Source organism: Erpetoichthys calabaricus, chromosome 13 (genome assembly GCF_900747795.2).
Source record: "Erpetoichthys calabaricus chromosome 13, fErpCal1.3, whole genome shotgun sequence".
In the NCBI taxonomy this organism is placed as follows: domain Eukaryota; kingdom Metazoa; phylum Chordata; class Cladistia; order Polypteriformes; family Polypteridae; genus Erpetoichthys; species Erpetoichthys calabaricus.
Window position 1 is genome coordinate 59,576,019 of NC_041406.2, and position 21,096 is coordinate 59,597,114.

Here is a 21,096-nt window from a genome sequence, read left to right on the forward strand (position 1 = left end):
TATGAGTGTACTTTATTTGTGTTTCTTACATCTCTATCATCTGATGTTGCAATACTTGTTTTTATTATATGCATTATCTGTTATTGGTATTGTACTACAGCCACACATCTGAGGCAGTTATTCAAATAAGTATCTCATTGTGCTGTTTATTTATAACATTAAAGTTGATACGTATTTTCATAGATTTATAAATTACTTTAAAAAAAAGTGTCTCCTAAAGAATGTAAATGTAATTATATAAAGTTTGTGTTTTACACTGTTTCCATTTTTCTTTTAAATGTATTAAAAAGGATTTAGGTTCATTTAATTCTTTTAGAGACTTTTAGAATGGTCTCTGTATAATGAAAACTTTGGATCTGCTATTGGTCACATACATTAAATTCAGGAATTTATTACCCTTTTGTAATTCTTTTATTTAAAAAAATGATCACTATTGGTGAAAAGTTAAAGAAGTCCTATGTAACTGATTTACTTGTATTTTTTGTATTATTAACAAAAGTGAAAATATCTTTGTAAAATTCCATGTCATGTGTCCATCCATCCATTTTCCAACCCGCTGAATCCGAACACAGGGTCACGGGGGTCTGCTGGAGCCAATCCCAGCCAACACAGGGCACAAGGCAGGAACCAATCCTGGGCAGGGTGCCAACCCACCGCAGGACACACACAAACACACACTAGGGCCAATTTAGAATCGCCAGTCCACCTAACCTGCATGTCTTTGGACTGTGGGAGGAAACCGGAGCGCCCGGAGGGATCCCACGCAGACATGGGGAGAACATGCAAACTCCACGAAGCAAAGCGAAGCGAACCCGGGTCCCCAGATCTCCCAACTGTGAGGCAGCAGCGCTACCCACTGCGCCACTGTGCTGCCCCCATGTCATGTGTTCATCATTAATACCATCTATTACTAAATCTCTGGTTGGTGGGTCTAGGAAAAGTGTGAATAGAATTTTTTCCCTCCTCAAATACCATGTGCAAGGTTTGTAACGTTTCTGCTCATGAACTGTACCTTTCATACCAGATACTGAAGAAATCTGGTTAGTTGCATTAAAATTATTATCTAATTTCTAAGATTGTTTTAATTAAATTGCTTAATATTACAACTGTCAACACTTTGAATACTGTGTCATCTTAAGAAAAGAAGAGCCTATTGATCTGTTTCATGATAAGTGTGCAGTACATTTTTTATGTAATAAGGCACAAGAGATGTGCTGTGTTTTACTTATGTAAACAAAGTTTAGGTTACAGTATATTACTTTTGGCAGTCTGTGACAATATTAATAGGTGTCTGGGAAGGCCCTGAAGGCTGGGTGGGCTTAGCAGATTTTACAGAGAAAGACAGCAGTTCTTTGTTCATAAAGCAGACAGCAATTTTGGTTTGCTGTTTACAAATCCATTATTTAAATCAACATTAGAAGTTCTCAGAAGAATAATGTTTGACTGGCTAACTGCTAAATTGTGCATTGTTATTAAGGTATTAAGTGCATCCTTGTTTAAGATCTTCTTGGTTTATTACTCAAGAAAGCAAACAAATCTAGGCATATTTTATGTATTGTTTTCTTATAAATGAGTGGGAAAAATGAAAGAGTATAGTATTGTTTAGTTTTGCAGTGTTCTGCATTTCTCCAAATACATTTAAGTTTTTTCTGGCAAATTATTGATTTGAATGACAACATTGAGCTTCATGGCTAGTAAATTAAATCTTGGCTAAGAATGCTTTGAAATAAAATTATACTTTTTATGTTATTTCTTGACTCTCAAGTGCATTAAAACAATTGCTTCTTGACTTCTATCAAATTCACTTTAAAACCTTTCATATCAGTTTGTACAGGGTGGCCCACGAAAAAGTGGCTCGCCTCTACTGAGACGACTGCATTAAGTGGTGAAGAGAAAAATTATCAAATTTGGTACTCACATTTAAAGAAGACCCTGAAAGTTATCCCCTTGTGCGTCAATACATCTCTGTGCCTGTTTCAGACATGACTACAGTCGCCTTTCTGGCGGATAGACGAGACGGGAGTCTTCTGGGTGGAAGCGGGCCACTTTTTCATGGGCCACCCTGTATGATCCGAATCCACTATGTTGATTGTATGCAGAATGTAATTAAAGGTTTTGCTAGCAATGAGAATGAAGCAGCTGTTGAAGAGGCCTCAGCTGCCTTGAAAGCATGAATTTTGTAATCTTTTCAGTTAGCCAGTAAAAGGTGTCATTTTGCTTCACATCTCATTGCATCCATAATGGCTAAAACGATACAATACCCTACTACTACAGGTTTTGCTAGAAAATATTCATATTTATCATGAGTAACCTAAAAAGTACAATTTTAATGTTGCCTTCAGAATTGCTGACTTTACAACTCAGTCTATCAATATGTTTTCAGTACTACTCTCCTCAAAATAATATTTAACTGCAATCTGAGCATTCTTTCAGCTGGAACTCATTAAATAGGATTGTTTTGATAGTGAGAAATTATACAATAACTCCAGTACCTTTGTCAAGTAAATAAAAAGTCTTTGTCCCAGCCTATTCCTTATTTTGAGAAAAAATTGCGTAGAGACATTCATTAAGAAATAAATGTGCACTTTTGTTTTTTTCTGTAGTTGCATCTCTTCTGTATATTATTTTATATTTGTATTGTTTTCCTCTTTCTGGTCAATGACACTTTGAGATTGTTTATTACCAGTTATTCAATCCTCTTTGAATTGTTAGTTGTGCTTTTTATATGCCAAGTTAGATTAAGTGGTTACAAAAATGAATAGGTGCAGTACAATATAAACCATAAAAACAGTCTGCTATAATAGGAAAATGGTTTTGTTTATTTCCCATTGTAAGCCACACTATATATTGTTAACAGTTTAATGTTTGGTTGTATATTACTATTACAAGTAATTTTAATTCATATGTACTAAGACATATTTACAAAAAATATTAATAGTTTATAGGTGAAATAAGATAAGTGAATATTTACAGTATCACCTCATATCAGCATTAATTATTAATTTTTAAATCTGTTTGATAGTTAATTATGTGCAGAACTTCATATAATTTTAATTACACTTGGCAAGTAGTAACAAACAGAGATGAGAAAATATGCATTCTTCTTCATATTGATGTCTTATTTTCTGTTGGTACTTTTCATATAGACATTTCCTGTACTGACAAAACAAAGTAGGCCTTGTTATGGAAATTTATAATCAACTGAAAACATTGTATTTATTTTTACAGTGTCCATTATGTTACGGACAATACATTGTCTGTTGCCCCTCACAGGTTTTTCTAAGTTTTTTTTTTAATTTTTCATCATCTCCTTAAAGTAAAGAAGATACTGTATTTCTTTACAGGGTAAGAGAAAGTTAATGGATTAAAGAAGTGTCATTTATTTTCCAGATACTGATTCAGCTTTAGACATTCTTGTGACAGTGTGTTTAATGTTTCTAGGCATGAAAGCTCAATTGTTTCAACATGAAAATCTGTTGTCACTAGATAGTTTCCTATTCACCAAATAGCTTCCTGTTTTTGCTGGCTGTGACTTAACATTAGCTGTGTATCTCTTTATCATAACTTATATCAAAGTTTACTCATTAAAAGATCAAACATTTTCACTAAATGTTTAAAACCTGCATTTTGATCAAGACTGCAAAGGTAGTCCAGCTTTCATTTCCTGAAGTTATGCTTTTTCAAATTCATTCTTAACCTTCTGAGTGGAGTTAACTTTCATATATTTTTTCTGTCTTCATGAAGCATAACATATACATGGACTGTCCAGAAACTCATAACAAGCTATTAAGTACAGACAAAATATTATGTGTAAAAAACTCTTTCAAGTCAATTGTACTTTATTTTACTTCCAGAAAAATATAAAAACATTAGTAAGTGATATGTCAGATTTGCTTACTGCAATTCCTTATCTTATTGCCGGACCATATCAATTTACACGACTGAAAATTGATGCCATGTCATGTTTACTGATTGCAAACTGACGTTTCAGTATAGTCATGCTTACCCCTTTTTGTGACAGTCAACAGCATGCTAAGGGTTACCAGGTATGGCAAGTTCAGTTGTAATTTCTGCCCTTTTTTCTTTTTTCCATTCTGTCATGGTACATAAAACACAAGACATCAGACAGATGAGCTTCTCTTCTGTTTGCAAAGTCCAAAATACCTTTGTTCCTTTTTGTTGTCTCAGTATTATATGCATTGTAATTCTGGATGAGTATTCATTGGTTGTCAGCTCTCATGCCTACCTCTATAACCAGCTGGGTATGTCAAATCACACAACGGGTTTCATGTACACACATCATTCACTGCCTCCCACTTGCCAAGACTAGGTAAATAAAGGCTATGACTCAAAATCGCTGGAAAAATTCTGTGATGGTAGGGGTCAGCTTCTAGGAGCATCTTGAACCCAGCACCGTCAATAGTCGTTGACTGAGATGAGCCGGGTAAATGAGGACATGCACAGTAAGGAAGGGGTTGGTTTAAAGTGTTCAGTGCTTTTATTAAAAACCAAACAAACCCAAACAGTGTCCAATTGTGCATTGCATAAAAATGATCTTCTTCAATAAATAATATAAAATCAGGGGCCAAAAAGTGGAGGTTAAAATCCAATAAATAAGTCAATAAAAAATCAAGGTTAAAATTCCAGACAGGTTTCTCTTTTAAAACAATCACGAGTCCCAGTGCCTCTTCCTAAAATCTGGCATCTCCTCTGCTTACCCCATCAGGACCTTGCAGCATGAGGGAACACCTACCGACAGGTGCAGTCATCTGCTAAATTCTGGGTTTAGGGTCCAACTGCCAGTCCGTCAGCATCCATAGGATTTCCCGTCAAACCCCACTCACATCTTCCTCAGCTGGCCCATCGAAGTCGACGCTGCACAACAGCCCCTGCTCCTACTCCTCTTTGTTGCTCTAAGGAGTGCCCATTCTCCAACCCCATACTTAAGTGCAGGCTTGCCGCTCACTTCCTCAGGTTATACTCTTGACCACCTACCTCCATTCTAATCAACACAGGCTTTTACAATCCTGCCTTTTTCTTCTTCCTTAGCCTCCAATTTCTTTCATGTATATCTCCTCCTTTTCTGATGTGATCCCTTGAATTACCCTTTCTGCTACCTAGACTCCCTATATATTGCCTACTCCAAGGTATGAATGATGCATCTGACTGACCAATTTGCATTTGCATGTTAATGCACGATCAGCCAAGTATCCCAATCAACCACCAGAGTGGCTCCTGCATGCTCACACATGCACCCATTCAGAGCCTGCATGCTCCAGGACCTTATTGTTTATTTAAAACTGCATGGACTTCTTATCACAAAGTCATGTAATCTGACATGACCTTTAGTGAAACACTCAGAATTAAACAAAAAAAAAAATTAATTAGTTGTGAATTTAAAGGAAAATTGGGAACTAGACCCCACATTTGACAGATAGGTAGGAAAAACAAGAATAAAAATCTTTTTTGACACCAAAGAAATCTGGGTTGTTGTGCTGTGCCCTTATTCAAAAGATAATCATCCCCAAGCCAGGCATCCTTTCTCTCTCTCTCTCTCTCTCTCCCTCTCTCTCTCTCTCTCTCTCTCTCTCTCTCTCTCTACATTCCAGGCTCAATATGTTTTGCTTTGTGGGCTGTTAGACTGTGGAATAAGGGTTTGGCACTTTTTTATTGGACAGTTAGGAGAGGTGAATATGAGAAGTAAACACTCTGTGTTTAGTGATGATGTTAGCATTTTCATTGGAATTAACAAAAACGAACCCTCTTCCTAAAACATTCTGTGTTTAGTGATGATGTTAGCATTTTCATTGGAATTAACAAAAACGAACCCCCTTCCCATTCTTTGTCCCTTTAAAACTACAGTAGTTCGTGTAGAATATGATCAGTGGTAATGATTGTGACTGTGTTTCATCCCTTGAATTCCTGCAATCAAAATAAAATGGATTCGATATACTGAGAAATTGTGAACTCAAGAGAAAACCATGACATTATTTTAATTTAGAGAAGCATCTTTAAATGGTATGATTGAAGAGCCGGGGAGCACCAGTTCAGCTATAGACTGTTGGGGTACAATAATACAGTGCAGCAAGGCATGTTCTGCCACCATTGGAAATTCCCACTTCAGCAATTAGTACTTAGTTGAGTGATGCCCTACTTCATGATTAGTTGTCTACATTCCTCAGCTGTAAGCTGCTTTCTGTGGAGAATTTTGTGCGTATCAATACTGTTTCCCATCTCTTCTAAAAGGCCACCAACCAGACAAAATGGCACCAATAACAGGGTTCTTTTAAGTTTTTGAACATATTGTTAATCTTTGCTGTATAAAGCACACCCTATAAGGTAACTTTGTTATTAGGTCTGTAAGAGGGGAACAAAGTTTCCAAAAAGCTGGTTTAGAAAAAATAGGCCAAAAAAAGAATTCTGACCACACTAACATGGTGAGTTGGTGAGAAAACTCTATATTTATAGAGTTTTTCTCCAAGGGAAAGGTGCTATATAAATCAAATGTATTATTATTATTATTACAACTGTCTTCTTTAGTATTCGCTAGTGCCACAGCAGGATATCTTATTTATGTGTATTTTTGTTAAAATCATTAAAACAAGACTTATAGTATGGTTTAAATAGGTATGGAATTTTTGTCAGTATTATCTGCCAGTTATTCTAACTTCATATCTTTGGGATGTAAAAGAAAAAGGTAATGACATCATTAAACCTTATGTTTATTATGTGTCATTGTATATAAATAAGCAGTTTTAATCTTATTTATTTTTTAGAAACAATTAATAGTTTTATCCTTTTCAAATTATCTATTAGATAATTGGTGTAGGTAAAATGCTACTTTTCTTATTTTCATATATTAAAGCTGAACCTTGCTCTTAGTGTGTCAGAGTTAAATGAGTTTTATGTTTTTTCTATGTGCTCTCTGATCTTTGTCCACACCCTCTAAACACAAACATTCCAAGTATCATGAATGGTGCTTTTTGATTATGTGACCAACAGGAAAAGCACCAAGTTTAAGAAATAAAAACAGTGTATTACTACAATATTTTGGGTCACTTTTGTCTTCTAAATTATTTAAGTTATTTATTAAAACATAAAATCATTTGAAGATGAAAGCTAACATTCTAAAATTAATTACAAGAATTTTCAGACAACATTACTGTTTAATTTACACAATAAAATTATGAAAAAATTTCCAAACGATGTGAAATGTGTTTTAGTGTTTTTATGCATTCATGTTTCATTTATTTTCCTGTCATAAAATCAGTTTAGATGTTTTACTTGCACAATTATGAGTGGAAAGGTAAATACTGTATGAATGATATATAGGAGATTCAGAAAGCATACAGAACAATTCACTTGAGTCTTTGATTTGGTCTTAGTCTTGTTTCCCAACCCAATCTGCTTAGTTTATGATCATATACATAATGCTAATTATGATTAACATAGTAAGAAAAGAAAATAAAAGTCAGATATTGATTCATCTTAAACCATGGAAATGGGCTTCAGTGAAAGCAAGAGCAAATACCATTTGTTTCTTTCATTTTTTTGGCTGCTACTCTCATTTTATTTTTTTTTTTGTCTATTTCTATGAACTATTAATTTTTCATTTTGAGAGGTAGTAATGGATTTTTAAATGTTAAAAATAACAGTGTGCCTTTTGACGGTTTAAAACAATCATTTAGATTTTAAAACACCCTCCTCTCACAAAGTTTTATATATAGTTGATACCCACTTGTAAATGTTTTCCTATAAATTAGAAATTGAGAATCTACATTGTGTATTTGCATAATATGCCATTTACAGTACTTGTCCAGCTTTAGCTCTACAAATGAAGAGCCTGTCCCTAATGTTTTGTTTTGATTTTTTGTAGTGGATTGAAACCAGATAAAATGATAACTATACTTAAAAGTATTTTAATCTGTTTTTTTTTTTCTTTTTTTTTTTTCCCCAGAAACCCTTTCCCAAAATGTCTATGTTATTACAGATGTGGATCAAGAAGCTTTACAGTTAGGTCATTGTCTTAAGAAAATGTTAATGACACAGCACATGGTAAAGTATTTCATTATAACCATTGTTGTTATTTCTTTTTGATTATACTTCACTTTGGTCATTCTGTTTATGGCTTTAGTTTCACACCACACAATGACTTGGGCCAACTTGGGTGGCCCTTTGAAGATATACGTGAAGCTTTTATTTCCACTAAGCTGCTCTAATTCTCCCTTCCTTACTTCCTTTTTTCAGGTTAATCTTATCTAGTCTACATTGTTTGGTGTGACAGCTAATGCCCATAGTAAGTGAAAAGAAATTGAATGTTCAGATTTACTTATACCTCAGCATTTCATTGTACATACAGTATAGGTCTCTGTGTAAAGTTTCTGTTCAGTGCCAATTCTTGCTGTAAATTTTTGCTGCAATTTGAAAAATGGTATCACACCTCTGTGGTAGCTCCAAGTTTCAGATAGTGCTTATGCTATGTAACCTTCATGTACTAAGAATGGAAGACTTTCAGGTACGTGAGCTGAACCTAAATACCAACCTCAAAATCCAGACAAAAATCACTGTTTGTAAAAAGTTCATTGTACCACATAGATATAGCCAGCCAGCCATTCTCCAACCCGCTGAATCCGAACACAGGGTCACGGGGGTCTGCTGGAGCCAATCCCAGCCAACACAGGGCACAAGGCAGGAACCAATCCTGGGCAGGGTGCCAACCCACCGCAGGACACACACAAACACACCCACACACCAAGCACACACTAGGGCCAATTTTAAATCGCCAATCCACCTAACCTGCATGTCTTTGGACTGTGGGAGGAAACCGGAGCGCCCGGAGGAAACCCACGCAGACACGGGGAGAACATGCAAACTCCATGCAGGGAGGACCCGGGAATTGAACCCAGGTCCCCAGATCTCCCAACTGCGAGGCAGCAGCGCTACCCACTGCGCCACCGTGCCGCCCCACATAGATATAGTGATGCCCAATCCTATGTGTTTTCAGTATAAGTAGCTGACAGTGATGCTTGGGTAACAATGATCATGGGCAAAGACTTTCTGCTAGGAACAGGAGCAAACAGAATATACAAGTGAGTTGTATTGCTGTTATAATATGTTTTGTTATTAACTTTAATGTCACTGTTCTCTGTGCCCACTGTTATGGACTCATTCATACAGGCAGACCACGTATGGTACACAGGGGCACAGCATCTTCATTTAGAATTGCCGAGCCAAGCACAGGACTACAGAGCCAAAGACAACTGGAGAATTGACTAGTCAGCCTAAAGACAGACTAGTATATTTCTGTCTTCTGTCAGTACACCCTCCTCTTTCCTTGTTGGGAGAATGAGAACTGTATGTAGGCATTGTGTTATTCCTGTATTTTTGAAGGTGGGGTTTGAGTCCTTTCCTGTCCTTGTTTGGATCCAAGAGAAGGAGCCTGCACATGGAGCAACCAGAATATAAGGATGGACCTATGGCCAACACATTGAAGCTGCCGGGCGGAAGATTATGTCTTCCGTCCGGTGAAAATCCTTTCAGCGTGGCAAACGAAAGATGGCAGACCACATGCTTGAGAGTCTGTCATAAGCTTCCCGTTTGTGATATCCGCGTGAAACCATCAGTAAAGAGCTAAATTATCCTTACTTCTCATGTAATCTTGTAACCATCATATTGCATGCTGGGGGGGGGAATAATACCTTTTTCATTTATAATTATTTAAATACAGGTTAATTAAAACACCGCAATTGAAAAGAGCATATTTCCGGAGAGCTAATGCCTCTTAAGGAAACAATTGCATGTTAAAAATTCAGTTTATAATGTTTTCTGTTAACATGCTAGATTTCTGGTGTATGGCCATTTTAGATTTGCAAAAATATTAACAAAGCTCAGTGTCAGTGCTATGTTATTTTGTGCCATAGGCCAAGCTTATTAGTGTGCCAACCAGCTGTTCTGTAGCTAACCTGTGTGGCGAATTTTTTTATACCATGAAAACAGAAGAAAATTTTTTATGTCCAATATGTCACGTTTGTCGTACCTTACAGAATGGAAGAAAGAAAAGGGCAGCCTGAAAGTACAGCTGAACTCACCATATTAGGAGAACATTCATATACTCAACAGTGTTGTCAGGCAGCATGTCGATTACTTGTCAAAATGAGACTATTTTGCAATACTTTGAAATTAGAAAATATGTTGAGAAGTCATGGAGAAGTGGTGTAATCCATCATACTTTTCATTTTCTAGTTATTTAACCTGACTTATTGAAGGCAACAAGATCCAGGAACTGCAGTCGCTAAATTGGACAGTTACACTGACTGAAAGTCATTTAGTGTACCTTCAGCTTAATGCAGTTTATTTTTTTGCAATACTAGTAATAGTTACCCGACATTTATGCAAGTCAAAGTAAAAGCATATTTATCTGTTGTAATAAAAATAAAAGTAACATATATTTATAGCAAGAAAACATTACTGATTATGCTAACATCCACCATAAAAAATATAATCTTACTTAGAGTATTGACAAAAGACTTTCAGTATTGTTAAGTAAGTGTTGTATCTCTTCTGCTTACTTTTTTCATGATGTCAAAAATGCAACACTGTTTTCAGCCGTGCTTAACTAATAACATATTTAATGTATCACTAAATTTTGAATAAGGTGTCAGTTTCAGTTATAGCTTCAGTTTCACTGGGTATTGTTAAAAGTTTTGTCAGATTTTCAATTTTGGCAGTAAGTACTGTAAAAAAAAATTCTGAATTCCTTATTTTTCAGCTTTGGCTGAAATAATCATATGTAATCAATCTGTAAGTTGGACATACATCCTTATCACATGATATATATAATTGACCTGAAATATTGAATTTATGGTGTGTGTAAACTTTAAAAGGTCAACTGCAAATTGACATTAATATGCTAAAGAAGATGTACTGTATCTAAACAGTTTGGAAACCATTCCTCTGTCTCTATTTTCTTAGAAAGTATTACCAAAACAAATATCACCAATGTAGAAGATTTAATATAAGTCAATGATAGGCTCCAGTCTACCTAATATACTTTCTTCCTTTGAAGTAGTAGAGAACATATGCAACCAGTCTGTTAAATATTTTCCATTATGATCAATTGTTGCCAGAATTTTGGCCTAATGGAGATTTAGTTCATGTTGTCTTTTGCTAGATATAATAAGCAGAATGATAAGTATTACACCATATTACATTACAGTGCATAAAATAAATAATGGGTTTCTAATAAATTACTTATTTTTTCTACTTTTCATCGTCATTTGATATCATTTTGCATAATGTTTTTTTTTTTCAAATCCAGTCCAATTTAATCTATGAAATGTTAGAGTTTTCTGTGTATGTAAAGATTATATCCTCATAATTTTGTCGTCTTATTTTCACATGATACAGACACTGCACTAAAAATGATACCCAGTGGTATACTTCTTAAATAAACAACCATAATGTTTTCCGGTTTTTAAAGAAAGAAAATGATCATTGTTTATAATTTTCTTCAGTTTAAAGTTAATTAGCCCTGAGCCCAGACATAATTAAAAGAAACAACAGTGAGTTTCTTTCCTGTTTTAAAGATAAGCGTATCTTGGAAATTCAGTTTTTTTTTATCAGCTTTTACCTTCTTAAAATTAATTTACTCTATTTTTTCCACTTTTTATTTTTGTTGAAAGTTCCAGATTCATTTTTTACAACCCTTTCTCGTTTTGTGCATACATTGTCTGTTTGTTTTCAATATTATTGCTCATCCTTAAAAAGTTACCTTTTAAATGACTTTACATTATGTGTTTCCTTTTTAAAAGCAATATAATACACAATAGATAGCAAATACCTTAAAAAGTTACCTTTTAAATGACTTTACATTATGTGTTTCCTTTTTAAAAGCAATATAATACACAATAGATAGCAGATAATTTTAGTTTTCTTATTCCCAAATAAAATGCATATAAAAGGGTTAATTTTGTAAGTGCATATCAGTGCGCATGGCCAAAAAATGTAGAAGACATGTCTAGAATCATGTTTGTTTATCTATATTTCATGAGTATATCAATATACACTTCAAACAATTATTGTCAGTGAAACAATAATCACTTCAGTATGCAGTACAATGTAAGTATAAAGAGCCTAAAAGGAGCAGGGCCCTCAGTATATGCATCTGAAGAGGTGTTTTTAGCAGGAGTCTTGAATATGGAGAAGCGTTTTGCAGAAGTTACTTGTATACCTAATACTACATTGATACATGTGTTCCCTGGACATATGCAACTATTAAAGATCACAGCCCATGTGTTCTATGGACTGGTGGCTTTGGCAGTCTATATTGTATTGTGCACGTTCCTGACTTCTGCCCAGGAATCTGGCTGATGACAGTTACATGAAGGAATGATTTTGGATGTCTGGTGAAATAATATTAATGGAAGACTGGAAGACTGTATCACAGGCAGTCAGAAAATTCCTTGGGCCATTACAAAGTCGGCCATTAAACACTTGCCATGCTTGCCTGCATCTTAATTAATGTTAGCTTTAAGCAACTAGAAATGGTCTGCATTTGTATAGATTTATCTTAAGTGATGAGCGCTGCTTCTCCTTTGGTTTATGATAATCATTGGAGTCACTCATAAAAGTGACACAGGTGTATTCATGCCATTCATACAGAAGACAGCATGTTGTGGGGAGCGATTGCCTGCAGTGTTCGGTATTCTTTACTGCTTGTTTCAGAATGTTCATCCTCCGATTCTGTCATCTATTGATTATCTTCTGACCATGCATGAGTGTCATTTTCTGAGATTACCTGTATTTCCATCAGCACCTTTTAGTGACTAGATGTATCATTAGGCCTGTCTTCAATAGAGCAGTATGTAGGAGTTCACAATAAAAAAAAAAAAAAATCAATGAGCTTGTACTGTCCAATATGTGGCTGGATACAGGAGAAATGGAACCATAACAACTGAAAAATAGTTGGGATGCCAACTGGGTCATGCCTTTTAATTCTCTTAAAGTAAATGCCTTCTGGCAGGAAATCACAGGAGCCCAAAGGGCAGCAATTTAACTTAAAAATAGGGCTCTGGTTAGCCACTATTGCGCAACAAATAATTCTCAATAGGAGCTCTGTAACAGTTGGGTCTCATATCAAAAAAGGCGGCTCGTTCAAGACACTTGGGCTTCTTATTTTGAGAAAGCAGGAAAGGCCAAGCTAATTGCCCTCACTGGGCAGCTTCTAAGAGCTGTACATGGAGAAGGAAAAAACACAGTTAATGACAGTGTCCCCTCTTGCCCCAGTGGGTTAACACTTAACTCAAGTGAGTCAGCAAGGAGATTCTCCAACAAGAATGTGTGACACAAAAAATACATTTTCCCCTAGGTATTGGTTTAATTTCCATGACTAATGTTTAGAAAGCTAGTGTTTAGGACAGCTGATCAGTAAGTAGCAATTAACTCCAAAACTAGAAAAAAAGATCCATTTATTAGTCCATGATAGATCTACACTTGGAGGTCATTACAATTGGGTAAAACATACAAAGTGGTTGATATAACCAGCTTTGTTTCAGGTATCAGAGAGGTGTTTAATAATATTCCTGTATCCAGCCATGGATTGTGTAAGTACTCCTTCAGGGATGTAATGATTTATGAAATGTAAGGATCATATTCTATTTGGAGATCCATAATTCTCCTAACATTCACCTAACTAAATCTAGCAGACTTGCACTTTTTATAAAAAGTGCACAGCATAGACTGACAAACAGGCTATTCTACCTAAATTACCTTGTCTATCTCTATTCAGCTAATTCTTTTAAAATGTCAAGCATTATCTACTACAATACTTTGTTACATATTTTATGTATCTATTGTTCTTGTGATGTGGAGAAAATTTTCAAGTAATATTTTTTAAATATTTAGTTTGAATTTGGTTTCGGAAATTGCTTTGTTGCCTGGAACAGGTAGCAATGGTTATACCATACTACCCATCCTGCCCAGCATTCATATATCCTTCACTGTCAGACATAAAAATGGCAGTATTAGATCAGTCGATGTTAGTGATGTGTGGTAAAAATGAAGAGACTCGACAAACTTGCAAAGAGTTAGGCAATTGCCCCATATAATGTCCAGTGGACTAGCGCAAAAAAATGTAAAAAAGTTGGATTAAATAAGAAACATTTGACAACAGATAGCAAGTAAGGTGGTGGTTTTTATATAAAATGGCGACCGGAAGGAAGTATGGATGGAAATTTCATCATAACAGAAAGGCGGAAGTGAGTGACATCATCAGGCTGAGAACGGAAGTGGTGCCATCATGCTAGGACTGGAAGTGACATTATCATGCTGGGACCGGAAGTGTCGTCATCTTGTGGGAGTCGGAAGCGGAAGTGATGCCTTGGCTAGAATGCCCTTTTGTAGATATGAAATGAAATGAAGGTGGTAAGTAAGGAATTTCATTATTTTTCTTCTGTAAGTCTGGTGAAAGAAGGAGGGAGGCATTAATGCTCGATACCGTTTATCTCGTGAGGATTCACTCACCTTACGGCTTGTGGCCTGCCTCCTAAGCGCTCATGTGTGACAGAGGGTTCTTAACTTTTTCTGACAAACTGGTTAAGTTGAAGAGTTACTAAACATTTTGAAAAATTATGTTCTGCTAAATCTGCAGAAGTAGCCTACAAATGTTGATATGTATCATGGATATGCAAATTGACCTGGCATCATTTCAGTCTGTTTGCTTTCCCAATTCTTTTCCTCCTTGGCTAGGTTCCATCTTAGCTCTTTGCTCAAAATGTTCAAAGACAAAGCAAGATGAAAAGCATACACTTAATGCTGTACATAAAGCAAAAACTTACCTGTAAGTTCCATGTTCAGCACTGTGTATTTATTGCATTTAAAGCTAAGTGCTGTAAATATTCCAGGATTATAAATGTATCCCTTTTCATTCAGGTTTTGCAGTTGTTTAATTATGACCATTGTCATCAACAGTTAAAAAGTAAAATAAAAACAGAAACCAGTAGTATTAAAAGCAGACTGAGCTGCAAGTCTGTGTCTGTTATGCGGAAAAGTTATTTTACAAATAAATGGAGGAACTTGTGATTCATTACTCCTAGTTAATGCCTTGTTAGGTTTTAACTTTTCAAGACTCTAAGCTGAATTAATCTGGTTAAAAAGGGAATTGGTAGAATTCAATGCTGTGTTTTTGGCCGCTGTTTACATCCCCCCACGAGCTAACTCTACGGCAGCGCTCTGCAAACTCCATGACGTCATCAGCGCCTTAGAGATGGCTCATCCCGATGCTGTTTTTATTGCAGCTGGCGAATTTAAACAGTGCAATTTATGGACTGTACTTACTAAATACCACCAACACATGAACATTCTCACCCTTGAGAAGAACACACTGGATCATGTTTACAGCAACATACATGGTGCATACAGGGCTGCACACCGCCCCACTGTGGACAATCGGACCACATCTCATTGTTCCTTTACCCAGCCTACAGACAAAGGCTGAAACAAACAAACCCTATCATTAAGCAAGTTAAACTTTGGACCCCAGAGACTGAGAGCACCCTGCAGGACTGTTTTGCTCAGACAAATTGGGATGTGTTTAGGGTTTCAGCCACTCTGGAGGACTCTTCTATCAGCATACAGGACTATGCTGAGTATGTGACTGAGTACATTAGCACCTGTATTGACAACATCATGCCCACAACACCAGTCAGGAAGTTCCCCAACCAGAAGCCCTGGATAAACAGTCAGGTACGCCACATGCTGCGTGCTCACTCTCTTGCATTTAGATCAGGCACTAAGACGAAGTACAAAGCTATAAAGTACAGACTATCTATCTATCTATCTATCTATCTATCTATCTATCTATCTATCTATCTATCTATCTATCTATCTATCTATCTATCTATCTATCTATCTATCTATCTATCTATCTATCTATCTATCTATCTATCTATCTATCTATCTATCTATCTATCTATCTATCTATCTATCTAAGAAAAGCCATCACAACAGCGAAGAGGCAGTACAGAGAGAAGCTGGAGGGCTTCTATTCTACTGCTGACTCTGGAAGTATGTGGCAGGGCCTACAGCACATCACAGACTACAGGACCACCACCAGCACAATCAGCTCCACAGACAGTCTGCCGGATGATCACAACACTTTCTGCACCCGATTTGAGACATCCAGAAACAGCACAGAGTGGAGGCACACACACACCTGGACCACGCAACTCCCCTCCCCTCCCCCAATGGTTACTTCATGTTAGGTACACAAAGCACTAAGGAAGTTCAACCCCTGTAAGGCAGCTGGACCAGACAACATCCCTGGCAGGCTCTCAGAGCATGTGCCAACGAGCTGGCTGATGTTCTCTGTTCCATCTTCAACCTTTCCCTCAGTCAGAGCATCGTTCCATCCTGCTTTAAGACTACAATCATCGTCCCCCTTGCTAAAAAAAGCCCACCCACCTGCCTGAATGATTACAGGCCAGTAGCACTCACTCCAATCATCATGAAGTGTTTTGAGAGAGTAGTGCTGGCCCACATTCAGAGCAGCATACCGGACACTCTGGACCCCCTACAGTATGCCTACCGGCTCAACAGGTCCACCTCAGATGCCATCGCTGCCACACTACATTATTCCCTCTCCCATCTGGAGAACAAAGACTCCTATATCAGGATGCTATTTGTTGACTACAGCTCCGCCTTTAACATGGTTATTCCCCATAAACTCGCCCATAATCTGTATACATTTGGCCTGCACTCCACCCTCTGTGACTGGCTCCTAGACTTTCTGACTGGCAGGCCCCAGTCTGTCAAGATTGGTAATAGGACTTCAGCCACCATTATCACAAACACAGCCCCATCCTCTACACCCTGTTCACTCATGACTGTGTCACCTCCCACAAAGATAACATCATCCTACAGTTCGCAGACGACACCACAGTGATAGGACACATCACTGGTGGGGATGAGGTGGCCTACAGGAGGGAGGTGGACAGTCTGGCGTCATGGTGTGAAGACAACAACCTCACCCTCAACACAGACAAGATGAAGGAGAGGAGATCTCACCGGCCACTGTTCATCCAAGGGCTTGAAGTGGAGAGAGTGAGCAGCATTAAATACCTGGGTGTCTACATCAGTGAGGACCTCACTTGGACACTTAACACCACACAGCTGGTCAAGAGTGCCCAGCAGTGGCTGTACTTTCTGAGGAGGCTGAGAAAGTTTGGTATGTCAACTAAGACCTTCTGTAACTTTTACAGCTGCATTGTTGAGAGCATCTTGACCAGTTGCATCACTGTGTGGTACAGCAATACTACTGCTGTGGATTGCAAACGCCTGCAGAGTCTGCAGGAGAACTGCCTCGATCCTCAGGGACTCCACCCACCCCCAACACGAACTGTTCACACTTCTGCCCTCAGGCAGGAGGTATAGAAGTATGAAATGCAGGACTTCCAGGCTAAAGAACTCTTTCTTTCCCAAGGCCTTTAGACTCCTAAATAACTGACTGGAGTTTATAACCATGGTTCACCTCATTCTATCTACCTCACACAACTGTATTTGACTTGTCCATCACACACCTACCTGCACAGTTGCACTTTATACTTCTATTCTGTTTTTATACTTTATGCTGCCTCTGTTACTTATTATCTATCTGCTACTTATTATTTATGTTTATCTTTATACTTTGGTTTTGGCATTTGGTGTGGATAGCAAAAAAAGAACTTAATTGTACAGGGAAACGTGTTTCCTTACTGTGCACATGACAATAAACTTTGAACTAGATTGTAGAAATAAAACCAGAAATATTTTTTAAATATTAATAATGACATTATAGGAAGCATCTCTTTTATACCACCTGCTACAACCAAAAAGGATGCGATCTGATCGAATGGTTTCTTTTTCACAGCCCTTCCTCTTTTCCATATAATTTCTGCTAAAGAATTTTCTGTGTGAAGGTTATATGCATGTGAATTAGAAGATTAAGGGTTACAATATGTTTTGCTGGGAGCAGTTCTTTGCTTTGCTTTCCTCAAAATGTACAAAAACAAAATGAGAGACAGCTGTTGGGTTTTGCATTTTAATTTTCTTTGATGCTGGGGATGAGAGGATTTGCCAGGTAGGAAAAGTTAACATGGGACAGATATAGAATCTCAGATCTCAGAATGGACAGGTCTTTCTATATAGCCTATCATGTCCCAAAATGGTCCTCAGGCGTAATTTGAATAAAACTGGAGGCTTATGAAGGTTTAATTATCTGTACATAAAAGCACATGGAGGGAAGCTACTTTCATATGTGTAAAAAAAAAAAAAAAAAAACTTTTTATTTTTATTAAAATTATCATTAACCGTGAAGTTTTTAGCAAAATTTGCCCTGATGTTTATGGAAGGAATATTAAAAAAGATAACATATGGAATGTTGTCAACTTCTCTATTATGTCAGGAATTTGAGAGGATCATTGCTAGCTTGAGCTGTTTCAAGGAATCAGAGCTCCCCTTGTGTTCTTATGGGAAGCTGTACATTTGGAAACAGTACCACTGGTAGAGACTCCAAACCACGGTGGTGAAAATATGTATGTAAGTATCAGAAATAAGTGCAGAGCAGGAGGCTCACTCTTTCTAGGACCACCAGTATCAAAGACTGAAATATCGAACAATAGTAAATGCTGATGTCTCTGAGACTATAGGTAGGATGGAAGAGACCCAGAAAGAAAGAAGTTTTGGTTGTGGAAAACTCATTTATTGTTGGATTTGACATCTGAATAGGCTGCTGCGCAGAGCTGAGAGGAACCAGCTTCCATTACATGTACTGGAGCAAATGACATAGGTAAAGGTAGGCTGTCAGTTCTGTAAAACCACATTTAAAGAGCTTAGTGAAAACCTCAGGGGCAGAGCTGACAAGGTGGTCTTTTCTGAAGATTTACTTGTGCCACTCACTAATCCAGGTAGAATTAAGGAGATCCAAAGGTTAAACACATGAATGAAATTTATGTGTAAATTAGAGGGGATTAGGTTTATAGGTTTTTTGGAACAGGTAGGGCCAGATACAGAAAATGTGTACACATCAATAATTTGAAAGTAAGAAGTGGAAGGTTAGACAAGGTTCTTAAGATAATGCAGATTTAAGAGTATGACTATAAGAGTAAGAGTACAGTATAAGAGTAAGTCCTAGACAGTGTTATTATTAAATTAATATGTACACATCCAGAAACCTCATGGTATATTGGAATATAATAACCAGCAAGGAAAATACATACTGTAAGAAACATACTTTTTCAATAATGGGTAAAATGTAGTATATCATAATTGGAATGAGTATAATATTAAAATAATTAACAAAAGACAGGTAGGAATGAAAGAATATAAGGTAAATGTATACATAAAGCATACACATCTGTGAATATATGAAAAAGGTACTAAAATGAGATTATTTTGCACATGTCAGATGAACAATAATAAACAAGCTAAACTGGACCATACATAGACAGTTTTATTACTTTCTCACATTCACTTTTTATATTGAAAAGTTAATTTTTCGCCTCATTCAGGATATACTAAGAAACAAAATCTAATCTTTTTTTCCCCATTTAGAAAAAAAATATATACAGTACCAAGGATTCAACAGTTTTCCTCTTGTCACCAATATATGGGTATATTGGTAGTACAATAATTTTTTTAAATCCTCTCTTTCCAGTGTTTAGGTAGTTATAAGTCAGTCAGTCAGTCATTTTCCAACCCGCTATATCCTAATACAGGGTCACGGGGGTCTGCTGGAGCCAATCCCAACCAGCACAGGACGCAAGGCTTTGAACAAATCCCAGGCAGGGTGCCAGACAACCGTAGGGCACACATACACACCTACACATCAAGCATACACTAGGGACAATTTAGGATCGCCAATGCACCTAACATGAGCACCTGGAGAAAACCCATGCAGACACGGGGAGAACATGCAAACTCCACGTAGGAAGGACCCAGGAAGCGAACCCAGGTCTCCTTACTGCGAGGCAGCAGCGCTACCACTGCTGCACCATGCCACCCACTAATTGTAAGTCAATTCTCATTATTATGTTTGGATAATCTAGCAATGTGCTGCACACTGTTATATATAACACACTGAAATAACCCAAAGAATAAGTATGGAGTGGTCCATACAGTTCTTCCAAGTAAATTTCACTTGATACAATAGGACATTACTAAAAATTGATTGTACTATGCAGTAATAGAGAATCAAGTACAATAACGTTTATTTATTGTGAACAGAAATGTAGAGTAAAATGAACATGGAATTGTCATGAACATCTTAAATAATATTTAGTTTGAAACTAAACACATTGTGTCAAATAAAGTAAACAAGCTGCATAGACAGATTGGTACGTGGTGGCTTAATACCTCCGTGTCCATTGGCCTTTACAGAGCTATTGTGGTGTCTGTGTGTGTATTTGTGTGTTCATTTTTTTCTCTTCATCAGCCAGCATGCAATATGTAACAAGGCATACATAATGCAACTTGTTTATAAAAAATAATTCAATTTTTTGGGAAGTTATCATTGTACATAGACTTCCAGCAACATGCACAGATACATATACTGACACCAATATACAACGCACTGTTCTTGAAGTTTTGAACATCATAGAATCAGAAGTTGAGTTTAACTCGATAGCAAATATTTGACCCCATCACCAAATTTCTATTTACATGGAAATAAAATTACTAGCCTTTCAAAAAGAAAATTATAACATTGTCTAAGCCTTAAATCTCCAAAGGAGTAAACACTTTACATGGATTCACTCTTAACCTTTCTTAAATAATACCATCTGAACAGTTTTGAGATTATGCTTATCCACTGATTTACACATCTTGCTCAAATATTTCTGATTTAAATTAAATATATTTTAACATTGTATTATGACAGTGGGAATTTGTAAAGAAATGTTTCTCCTGGGACCTTCTGCTTAATTAAATGAGTTAAAGGAATAAACAGCTTAATAAATGACATATTTTTCTAACTTAAGTTAGGGTTAAGGTTACAGTATGAAAGTTCTTTTGACAGAAATTAATGTATTAGCTTTACGTCTTTTTGAGTCTGATTTTTCAATATCT

The 21,096-nt window shown here is 36.7% G+C and overlaps 1 protein-coding gene across 6 annotated transcripts in view; it reads left to right on the top strand.

Annotated features, from left to right (window-relative positions):
• crppa (CDP-L-ribitol pyrophosphorylase A) overlaps positions 1 to 21,096 on the top strand; it is a 328,414-nt gene that overhangs the window by 194,369 nt on the left and 112,949 nt on the right. For all 6 annotated transcript variants that reach the window (XM_028817033.2, XM_028817031.2, XM_051936123.1 and 3 more), the window contains one exon: positions 7,958 to 8,055. In XM_028817033.2, coding sequence (XP_028672866.2) covers positions 7,958 to 8,055 — 98 coding nt within the window. The remainder of the gene's footprint in view (positions 1 to 7,957; positions 8,056 to 21,096) is intronic.